Source organism: Hoplias malabaricus, chromosome 6, assembly GCF_029633855.1.
Source record: "Hoplias malabaricus isolate fHopMal1 chromosome 6, fHopMal1.hap1, whole genome shotgun sequence".
NCBI classification, from domain to species: Eukaryota; Metazoa; Chordata; class Actinopteri; order Characiformes; family Erythrinidae; genus Hoplias; species Hoplias malabaricus.
Window position 1 is genome coordinate 27,649,122 of NC_089805.1, and position 11,886 is coordinate 27,661,007.

At 42.5% G+C, this 11,886-nt stretch overlaps 1 protein-coding gene across 1 annotated transcript; it reads right to left on the reverse strand.

The window, feature by feature from the left end:
- Positions 1-558: 558 nt before the first annotated feature.
- On the reverse strand, positions 559-9,556 carry lfng (LFNG O-fucosylpeptide 3-beta-N-acetylglucosaminyltransferase). Its single transcript, XM_066675742.1, has 8 exons — positions 9,074-9,556; positions 4,249-4,297; positions 3,816-3,918; positions 3,563-3,716; positions 3,187-3,272; positions 2,916-3,081; positions 2,726-2,811; positions 559-2,122 (listed from the first exon to the last, which is right to left on the reverse strand). Exons 1-8 carry the CDS (start codon positions 9,485-9,487, stop codon positions 2,056-2,058), a joined length of 1,125 nt encoding a protein of 374 aa, XP_066531839.1. The 5' UTR covers positions 9,488-9,556; the 3' UTR covers positions 559-2,055.
- Between the last annotated feature and the right edge of the window lie 2,330 nt (positions 9,557-11,886).

Sequence of the window (11,886 nt, forward strand, 5' to 3'; positions counted from 1 at the left end):
GGTCTCACTTCAGATGTGAAAAATTCCACAGGTGTTTCCACTCAAGTGCAGTATTTGGGGTTCACACTTGGAACATGAAAAGAAAGCAACCAACTATACAATTGCATTCTCCATACTTTGGTATGAAAAACATCTGCAAATATTTTAAGAACTCATTTAAGGGGCAGGGAAAGGGAAGCTGCAATAAAGATTAAATGGACATGTACTGAAAAACCTTATTGTATTTAGTTGAGGTTGTTGAGAAATGAACCACTGTACTGGCACCATGGCCTTTCACAAACCGGAATAACAGTACATGTTTGCTTTTAAGTGCACCCCATTAGTGCTGTTTGCATGCTCTGGGTCACATCCAGCATTTGAAACCTATTGGTGCTTGCTTTTTTTTTCTTCATATTTCAACCAAAACAGTTTTGACCAAGTAGGAAATGCTGGCCTGTGGGCTTATTTCTGGAGTGTTTAATCCAGGTCTTTCCCACTGCACTAACACATTACTGGGATTGTGTGAATGTGAATTGATCGTGGTGGTTTAGAAGTGAAATTAAAGCAAAACGTAGGCACAAGTATGGTTTCTCAGCGAGTATGCTGTTTTATTTGAAAGCTAAAAGCACAGTTACCACAGGAGCACCCATGGTAACTTTGTCAGGACACTGATCCCTGAGAGTCAGGCATTTGAACAACTGGAGGATCCAGATACTGGAGTATAAATTACAGCCATTAGGACATCTCAAAGCAATACAAAAAGAAAAATAAATTGAGAAGTCAGACCCATGTCTGATCCACAGGTGGAAAATGCATATACCATCTAGACAATAATGTACAAATACAATCATTTTAACATGGCACAGTAAATAAATACTGCTTTAAAATTAGATACAGTAAACCCAATGTGGGTCATTTTCAGAGAGATCCTCTGTATATTGGACACTGCTCTTGCTCATGGGAGGTGATCAAACTCTTGCAAGCTTTATGAGTGTGGCGTGAAGCCCAAATGGCAGGAAATAAAGGCAATTGTGACTATTACATAAACAGCTGCCATATACTATAAATGAGTCAAATTCACACTACAGTCTATGGGGCAATTGTTTACTAGTTCTACTCACAAAGGTCATGTAAACATTTGAAAGAGAACCACTTCACAAGAGCAATGAGCAGTTTGATAAATTCAAGCTGTGCAACTTTCCATTAAATATATCTAAGGGCAAAGCTAACAAATTGAGATATCTTATCAACATCTCAACATTATGCCAAGATTGTTTGAATGCAAGTAATGGCATTAAATATAATAATCTAAAGTCTCTTGGGGATACATCACACAGCTTAAGTCCCATCGATCATTTTCAGTTCAGCAGGGGAGAAAAGTGCTTTATCCCAATATACCACCAGATTCAAATAACCTGATGGTAAATAAGGAAAACTGCCTATTGCCAGCCCAGATTATCTTAAATTATCATAATATTATCACATCAATGTAATAGTGATACTAAAACACTGGAACTGAAAATGAAATGGAAATAATCTTCATCCTCGATATTTTGTCCGGAGTCTTCAAAACTAAAAAAAAAAAGATAAGCACCTACATATTTATATATAAATAAGTCCCTCTTTCAAGTCTGTTAAATCAAACCTGAGGGAAGAATCCTGAATCGCATTTGGAAAAGGGGGGTAAAATAATGAACAGAAACTAAGCAAGTAAAGCTGGCAAAAAAAAGGCTTGGACATGTTATAATAGCACATTCTATGAGAATTGCAAAATGGATACAAGCAATATGAAGGACGTAAAGCAAGGCCGACTGCCTGCAAAGCTTGGTAAGCTTTGTTTTCCTGAAGAGACTTGGGGCCCCAGCACCTGGGGCTCAGACAGGAAGCTTACGCACCAAGCAGGAAGGAAGCGTCCAAAGGCGGGCCGCACAGCAGCCCAGTAGAAAACAGACACGAGAGGCCGTGTTTCACTGCAGCAAAAACTCTGCAGCAACACAGGCCAATACCACACTGGTCCCAGGTGCCTTTCAGATACCGAGGCACGACTGAGACGATGATACAAAGGAGCTGGTCACCCTAATAGGCAACCTGAGGAGGACACCACGGCGTGTCTGGGAAGAGTAGACAGTGCACAGACTTGAACCTGCAAGAGAGAAGAGAAGGGATAAATATTAAACTAACCCCTTCAGTGTTTTGCTTAGCATTCCTAAAACGTATTATTCAGTGGCTATTATGGATTAATATATAACTATGATAGTATGTAGGCTATTTAAGAAGCACTGCAATCTGTTACTGCAGTAAAGGGGACAGTCCTTTTAACATCCTTGATTTCAGAAGAAATTTTGGATGAAATGTGTCCACAAACATTTTGCCAAACAAGTTTATAATACAGACTCCAGACACATGTCACCAATTCTGATCCTGGAGATCTGCCTTCCTGGAGTCTAAATGCAACTCAAGTCTTTGAATGGCTGGATCAAATGTATTAAGGTTTTTGCCAAGCATAGATGTGTAGTGCATGTCCAGAAATTAATGGATTTTGTTTCAATTCCCTGTATTCCTCTAGAGGTGGGTGTATTTATTTTCTAGATCCGAATTCCTTACCCATGAATGTTAGTATCATGGGTTATTAGTATGAATGGAGTTCCCTTACCTACATGTTATATGCAGGTTAAAACTAAACTCAGCAGGAAAACTGTTTAGTTCTCTGAAAACTGAGGTAAAACTCACTCCATTTGATCCTTACCTGGATGGGTCCTCCTCGACTGAGAAAGCCCCTTTCATGTTGATGATGTTCCTCTTGTTCTCAAACATTCCATAACTCAATGTAATCTGAAACAAACAATGTGTAAATCAAATGACGGTTGTTTGAATACAAGACGATAGGTCACTTTCCAATAAACTGAAAGTGTAACATTTCAGAATGGAAGTCTCACCTGTTTATGTACTTCAGATCTGGACACCTGTTGGAGGTTCTCCAGGTGCGAATGGAACAGGTTGCTGCGGGTTAGTGGAACCCCCAGAACCGACTCGATGATGTAGCCAATGGTGCAGTCGTCAGGAAGACGAATCTTCTCTGCAGTGTTCATGAAGTGGCCACCACTAGAATAGATATGAAATAGCAGGTCAATTTATGAACACACATTTTTTAAAGCATTCGTTATTGTACATATAAATGTCAAATAATGAAAGGTGGTTTGTTCATACCTTGCCCAAGGGCTCATCTTTAAAGCTAGACCACGGCTCACACAGAACCCAGCACCTCCAGTGGCGAACCAGAAATTAACAGGTCGCTAAAAATGGAGAAAAGACACTTAGTACTGTGCATCATATTGCATTCTAAAAAGATGTTTCTATGCCTTAAATTAGTTCAGCCAGACAATGATTAAAAAAACTCTCAAAATGTAGTTCACCCAAGGCCTTTTAAGTGTGTGTGTGTGTGTGTATATAATTTTAGTTTAGTTTAGATAATTGCTCCTGTTCTTAATAGATAGATGTATTGTGGTCCCTTAGGTCTTCCAAACATCCATTTAAGCTGAGGAGTATATCTTAGCTAATGGTTTAAGGGTCTTGAACCATTTACCATCTTGTTGTCTCCAAGTCTCTCAGTGGCCTCAATGGGCCGGTCAAGGCTGGGTTTGCCGACGTACATGTCCTGAGTGTGAGCGTACTGTGAGAGCAGCTGGACAAGGGCCTTGGAGTTTATGTAGTTATCATCATCCACATGGCAGAACCACCTAAGAACAGAAGGATTTTTCTAAAGGCTGTTGCAGACTAATGTAGAGAAAAAAGCTGGTTCAATCATCATGTTTCTGTTAATACATTCCCATACTTACTTTTTGCCTGACTCAATAAACTTGTCATACTCCACAGCCATCTTGCATGACAGAGCCTGGCGGCTGTGGGCAGCAGAGCAGTTGGTGTTGATGACGTGGCTTCCTGCAGGGAGAAGACAAAGGTCAGTTTAGTCAAGAACCACATCATATGATCACTTCTCTCATCACCATTTCCTCCAACTCGACACTACACCTTAGAAATAAATATCATAATACAGACTGTGTCTAGAAGCTCTCATATATATATATATATATATATATATATATATATATAGGTCCAGTGCCTCTACATAACTACACAACAAAATGTGTTGAAGGGTGCGGCTGCTTATGGCAAGATGTTCATGACTGGTTTCACTGAATTCAAACTATGCCAGTTTCAAAGCAAGAATACCAAGATTCCACTAAGCTCATATCAAGGCTGCACACTCACCCATTTTCTTCTTCAGCTCCTCATCCTCACCATCCGTGAAGATATATGTCTGTAGAGACAGGAGAGAAAGACTGGTCAGAACCTTTGTTACAGTCTACTCATCAATGACAGTATGTCAAGAACCTAAATAGTGCAATACACCGCAATAAACAGGACAGGAAACAGTGCATTTCAGACCTTCTAAATGTGTCTTTGCATGCTATTTATCTCTTGCAGTGCTGATTGGAAGCCATTGTCTGCCATTTTATACCATGGAAAACTCATTCAGTTAAACAAGCCAAACTCGACCCCCCTGAATAAAAGAGGCCTTGTTGCTGCTTTTCCAAGCTTGCCATGGCAACTGCTCTGGATCCCCAAAGCATCCCAGACACAGAACAAAGGTTGGGGGGTGGTGTGGGATGGTTAGACTAACCCACTTAGCGCCACCATTACACATACATCACAAGTTCCATTCTGCCACCCCCCACCACAAATACTCATTCCCAACAATTTCAAACAAATCCACTTCACATTTGAATGGCTACATAAAATTAATCCACAAAATTAAAAAAAAAAACTAAATTTTTCTCTAGTCCACTGTAGGCACAGGGTAAAGACAAACTATTATGCCTTTGTGTGTCAAGCCCTTGCACTCTGACTGACGTGCAATGGAGAATGGTAGGAGGAGAAGGGGGTTGGATTAGGCGCTCTTTTGTGGCAGATAAGACAGAGCAGGTGCAAGGCGGCGGCAGGCCAGGCTCAAAAAAAAGTCCTCACTGACACACTCCTCACACACACAGCTGATGAAAGAGAAGGGCCTGACTGCAGTCTCAAACACTGCCGTTAACCTGTTTACACTGCAGCTCAGGTGAGACGGCACCTGCTGCCTTATGCTTTATCTTATCCACGTGTCAGAACAAGCCTACTTGTCTAAAACACACCTACAACTGCACACAGTGGTCTAATTGAGTCCTCTTCATATGCTCAGTATATCAAAAGCATCTTGAGCACATGCCAAAATGAGCTTTTGTCCTTTGCACAGTCACTAAAAGACCATGCAAGCTTATTTCTGTAGCCTCTATTCTTTTTTTTTTCCTTTTAACCTTCACAGCTGCCAAGATGTGTTTGATTGGTTTGCAGAGCAAACTTTGAGCAGATGTTCAGTGTGGGGCACTGAAGGCCACTGCCCGATGCCACTGTTTGTATAGCGAGGCTCTAGCGGTTAAGGCCACGGAAGGATCATAGGCCAGTGCTGTGTGGGCCCAGTTCCCTATAAAGGCCGACCTAATCACACAAGCAGCTGCCAGCAGTGGCTACCCACAGCCAGACCAGAGAACAGGAAAGAAACCTCAGATCTGATTAGTGTTTAAAAGCCCCAGTGTGTGTGTAGGGGGGCGCATTTACCCCTAATTCTCTTCAATCAACACCCCCCCCCCCCTCTGCACCACCACCAGCATTCTACAGGCTGCTCTCATTGAAGAATGTGGAGTGTTTTCAAGCTGGGTAAAGCTTTTGCTGGGGGAAATTGGAAATATGTTTGCCTGCATTTGCATACAGCTGCTGTGGTTAACTAAAGAGGTTTCAAATAGCCAGCTCTTTGTTAGCTTTTCCCTTTAACCGAACTGCCCAATTATCAAAAGAAATCACATGCCAGATACTAATCCATGATTCACCACCTGCTTGTTCTCCTCTGGCATAAACATCAGCCCTTGCATTAGAAATTATTTTTACAACAATGATAGCAGAGGGTTGGGTGGGGTCCTCAGCAGGGGACACTAAACAAACCCTTCCCACTGCCAGAGCTGGCATCGAGGTAAAGAGAAAGAGAGCAAGGAGCCTGGCTGGCTGTCTCCAGCTCCTAGGGAAGGAAACAAATAAGCCCTCCTCCCTCCATTAGCCACCCGCACATGCTGCTTTCCTGTCTGTGCCAGTGCAAACCACAGACTCCCACTAGCCTCACCACTCCCCTCTATTTAATACAACAGGACAGAGGAATACAGTAATCCCTACCTGGGGAATTACACCCACACCCTAGTTAGCACCTGTAGTCCAGGTAGAACTATGTGTTAAATAATGGAGGCAGTTGAGCATTATGGCATTCTGGACTTGTCTGTAACTGGACACCGGATACCACAGCACAGCAGCTTTTTTCATGTATTGTTGTGGAGCTCCCTTGCTCGGGAAGCTGCATTGTTCCAGGGGGGAAACTTGGAGAAACACCGGAAGCCAAAAGCAATGGTATGAAAAAGTCCTGACAGCAGTGGATTAAACCCAAAAGAAATAGTACAAGCTATTGAACTGATTCATCAAAAATAATTAACACACTGTTTATCTGTCCCATTGTGAAAACAATAGGCTAAAACTATACATCACAACTTGAATTTTTCCATTTAAGTGATTTTGACCCATAAAAATAAATAAATAAAATTTGGTGATCTATTTTAGCTCAGAACTGGCTGACCTTGACTCAGGCTGATCGTGAGGAACAGAATTGGTTCCCAGCCAGGCCTTGTCTCAACCAGGCACACTATCAACAGAAAGCCCTGATTGAATCTACCTGCACTATTTACATGTAAACAGAGTCTCAATGAGCTGTTCCTCATCCACAGAGTATACCGTGTTCGATGCCGCATGAAAGGAGACTGAAGCCAGATATAGCCCATAGAACAATCACAGGCCCACATGACACAATTAATCATGCTAGTCAAGCTGGTAGCCTCCACGGACATATGTCATAGTTCCCATGCATCACATCAAACAATATTTGGCCCCCTCCAAACACCTATTTGTGGCCAGCCATTGTGGCTGGAGGCCAACTGGTGCACTGGAGAACTTGGGCTAATCCCCCAGCAGTTTGGATGACAATTACTGGGATTTAACATACTCAGGTGTTGCGGAGATGGATATTGAAATAACCTCAGTCCCGGACGCCCATATGTACACACTGGGAATGCAAGGATTCATACGGCTGGTATTAGAGCTGGATCTATTGTTCTTTGAGGCCCAGCCACCTGGCACCCATCCTCCAGGAACTCCCACTTGTATTCTGGGTTTGTGTCGAGCTTTTATTACCACAGCGCTCTCAAGCAGCTGCTCCAATTAAAGCCCTGCTGTTAACTCTCTCTTGCCGCCGACCTTAACTTACATCACCCACTGTACGGAAGACATTCTGGGAACACAGGTCTATTTTGGAGAGGCTGAACAAGCATGACGAGATGATTTCATGGAAGGATGAACAACTTCCAAAATACATATGCTAACTCAACTTCATCCGAAAAAAAACAAAACAAAACAAAAAAAGGTTAACCTGACTGTGCTGCTGGCTACCTAGAGATCTTAACCTTTCTGCTCAATGAGAGACAGAAAAACAAAGTGATGGAGGAAAAAAACAAGTGCAAATGTTTCCACCATGCTCTCAGCAACATTGAAACAACAAAGAAGGCAGAATGCTTTCTCAAAGGAACACAGTTATGAAAAGAAAATATGACCGTGGCTGAGGCAAATTAACCTGACTTTTGCAAAACTATGTGCAACTACTCTAAGAGGTGGACAAAATCACTTTGACTGCTTTTGCGCTTGGTCCTGTCGAGGTACTGTGGGTGCCTTTGTTGCTGGCCGTAAAAGAGGCCGGTTTCCCAAGGCCCTGTTTTCACACTATGTGCCACTCAGCATGCCGCTCAGAAGGCTGAAACTTGCATACAGACGCTATGCCTTTGTGTGTCCACCCCCCCACCTCCTGCAGCATCGCCTCTGCGAAGCTCTTTTCCCACCATGTGGTTTGCTTGACCCAGCCGCTACTACAACTCTTAGGTTCCCATGGAGAGTGTGCGGCAAAGGGCTGGGAAAAAGCTTTTCTTTCCCCTTCAGAAAGACGCTTTGTTAGCCCTGGAAGGGGGACAGCCTGGAGGCCGCAGCCGTGATGCATCCCCTGGCCCAGTGCATTCATAGGGACAACCCCAAACAATGGGGACGATTGGGAGGGGGGGGGGGGGGGCAGAACAGAAGGGAAAGGGGGGGAGCAGGACTCCCAAGCTGTTCTCTCACTCTCTAGCTGTGTTTTAGTAGTTCTGATTTAGGCAGAGAAGACCTGGCTAAATGTGTGTATTAAGTGATGCAGATTTGTGTCCCAGTTTGTGACTTTAAAATAAAGGGTTTATGGAGTGGGACATAAAAGTTGCAGAGGAGGATCAAAGCAAATGCCATGCCATCCCTGCTGAAAAGGACCTGATGGTTTTGCTTAACAATGGGATTGCGGTAATGGCTACCATTACAGTCCAAATAGCTTCCTGCAGAACATCTAAAACCTATTGGGAAGACCATCAAAAGCATCTATACACCATTACAAGACTTCAAATAGAAATAAAGCAATTGTTTCTGTGATTTATTTATTTTTTCCGCAGAAAAGTGCAGGCAACATTTCAGTGTGTTACAACTTTCCAAATATTTTTTTTGAATAAATCATAGAATGCGTGCTTTCCTGATGATTTAATACCAGTGTAAATACAAATTCTAACAGCCCAATTGACCTATGACAGGCCTTGATTTTTAATTCGGAGTGTCCTACTGGAAACTGGGGGTCACGATAAATCCCTTTAGGAAGCAAACTCATCCTGATCATTCTAATGGTTTAAATTTGAAAACATAAAAGGCCCAAATCAACGCTGTTATGTCTGTCCTAAAAAAAAGTTTAGTCTGCTTTTAAACGTCTCAGAAGTTTCGCGCGTTTGATCTTCGCGGAGTTAATCAGCGAACAATAAACATCGTTAGGATAATCATGACAACCTTTGATATATACAAAAAACAATTGTCAGATTTAAAAAAAAAAGATCAAAGGGATAGCACTCACCTGCTGAAGGTTCCTGGAGATCCACGTGTCGAGCAGCAGGTCCAGTCTGGACTTGTGGAACTTCTTGGTGGTTTTGACGGCAATGAAGACGTCCTCCGCGCTGATGAGCTCCGCGGGCGGCGGGCTGCTCTCCACGGCCGTGGTGGCCGCGCCGCCGGGCCGCTGCGCTTCTCTCCGGTTGCGGGACAGCTTGGAGAAATATGCTGAGAAACCCCTCTTCTCACTATGGGCCCCCTCCGTGGTCCCCGCTTCGCCAGGACTCTGCAGAGAACCCAAGCTAACAACCCTCTCCTCCTGTGAGCCCTCAAAGGCGCTGCTCCGCCGCTGCGCGACCACCACGAGCAGCGCTACGCAGGCGAGGGTCGCGCCGGCCGCAGAGAGCGCGCTTTTTTTGCTTACGCTTTTTAACAACATCTCTACACCTGCGGTTCCTAACACGGCCACTGCGTCAACACTGTCATGTGCCGCGACTGTCTTCTTTAAGCGTTTGGGGAAAACTCCTCGTTGTGGCATTGAGGGGCTTATATAAACTGCCCGAGTCGTAAGCCACGCCCTATGGGCGGCCCCACACGTGGATATTGTGCTATGAGGATTGATTTGTCGTTTTTTTACCCCACCTATTTTCCAGAAAGCTCCGCCCTCCCGAGAGAAGATTGGTTAGTAGATCATTTCCACAAGAAAGACAGGAAAGCGGGTTCTGATTAAGAGCGTCAGTGGTGGGGAAAGCAGTAAAAGTACCTTTCCAAAACACAGCGTGAGTACAAATACATAAATAACAGCTAAAAAAAAAACACTGAAGTAGCTATTTACAGAACAGCAGTTGAAATTGCTTAGCATCAAACTATTAGCACAGGAACTGAAGACTGTTAACCGCCTTTCATGGTCTAAAACGAAACATTAAGTCATGGGTGTGATCATTAACAAACATTTGAACATAGCAATGTCCAGATACTGAAATTAAATTTAATGTATGCAAAAAGTTCAGCGGAAGTCATTTTATATATAACTGCACAAAACAAACAAAACAATCTAATTTGTTATTTCTACTACTGATATATTTCATATAGAAAATCACAAAAGCATGTAGTTTGAAGAGGGGCCATTTTGTTTACATATTTAATTACTCGGCTGCAACTCTATTTAACTCCAGTTATTCCATATAGGTGCAGATTATCCACGAAATTAAAACCATCTCCTTACAACAACACTTCTCAAGGTTTAGTATATATTAGGCAGAAAGTAAACAGTCAGTTTTTGAATTTAATGTGTGGTAAACTGGAGACATAGGCCCACATAAGGGTTTGTAAGACTTTAACTAGGGCCATATTTGAAGGTAATGTTTGGTCAGACCGTCTTCAACACAGCAAGTCTTGTGGAGTGGTCCCAGTTGCAATTGTTAGTACATATCAAAAGTGGTTCAGAACGGACAACCGGTGAACCAGTCTGGTCTAATACCACATAAGAGCTACTGTAGAAAAAATGGCTTAATCTAGGTAATCATTACTTAAATATTATGAACTGGGTTTGGGACTGGAAGGTTGCTGGTTCAGTCCAGTTGACTGGCAGGAAAATGGGGGCAGGGGAGTGTAGGAACAACACTTCAATCCTCCAATTTACACTTCAATCCATGGCTGAGGTGCCCTTCAGCAAGTAACATACCCCACAAATGAGGGTGACTGTGCACTGCTCAAGGTGTGCATCGGTGCATTACCCCTACTCACCTGTGTGTGTGTGTGTGTGTGTGTGTGTGTGTGTGTGTTCACTATCATGAATGGGCTAAAAGCAGAGGCCAAATTTCATTTAAATTTTGTAAATGTAAATTGTAATTCAGATCTGTAAATGGGAGTAGGTAATGAAAGCCAACCACATGGCAGGGGATGGGAACTGTGGCAGAATTGGCATCATAAGAGTGGACTCATGCTGCCAGATTTTCCAGTTTTCTCATATTCATTCACAGCATTCACAGTATGTCCTGCTCAGTTTATACATCACCATCAATCATATTTTGCAATGTTCTGAAGTTAGGTCTGTGATGCATCAGGCAATAAAGGTCTTCTGGCAAAATAGAAATATATGTTTGTTGTACTGATCAGAATCTTAATTAGCAATGCTGTATAGAAAGACAATGAGGCAGGTGCTGTAGGTGATAAAAATCTATTCAGTGGTTCATGTCTAGAAACAACAGGTCCGCAGGTGGACAGTATGACAGTTTAACTTTTGCCCTTCTTTCCGGTTGACAGTTTGTTATAAAGAAAGTGTGGGTGTTGACTTTTGAAGATTTATTGCTCTATTTTGCTCTTTGCAAGCATCGCCCATAGGCACACTCTGTCTGCAGGTGTTTCTGGTAATTATCCACGTCCAAGAAGTGTGCACAACACAGGCAATTAATAGAAGTCTAATCTGTAGTTTTAACTAGGCAAAATTCAATTTCAAACAAACAAACAACCAACCAAACAAATTAATATATAAATAGGTAAGTTAACATGCAAGTGAAAACAGTACGCAGTGGTTGGTAAACCCACTTGAGCCCTATTTTTCATTTAAAATGTCTTTGTGATGAATAAAGTACAAAGACAACAATATAATTATATTTGTCATGACATTTAACATCACCAGCTTCATTGTTCTTTGTAATTCTGATCTGACTCTGCAACTGTTGCCTGCAGCAGCACATTCCAAAAGATTTGAGACAAGGCACTATTGCACCGCAAACATTGTCAAATGCTTCAAAAACATCTGAATTGAACTGTATTCTATGAAACACTTCTGCACCATGTGAGCTGTCCTATCAAAAGACTTTTCAACAAGTCAAA

What these genes read in the sequence shown, in the direction of transcription:
- lfng (XM_066675742.1), bottom strand. Translation starts at nt 9,487, where the DNA reads ATGTTGTTAAAAAGCGTAAGCAAAAAAAGCGCGCTCTCTGCGGCCGGC. An exon ending in TTTATTGAGTCAGGCAAAAA is followed by an intron (nt 3,717 to 3,815) that starts GTAAGTATGGGA and finishes TTCTGTTCTTAG; the next exon opens with GTGGTTCTGCCATGTGGATG. An exon ending in GACTTGGAGACAACAAGATG is followed by an intron (nt 3,273 to 3,562) that starts GTAAATGGTTCA and finishes CTCCATTTTTAG; the next exon opens with CGACCTGTTAATTTCTGGTT.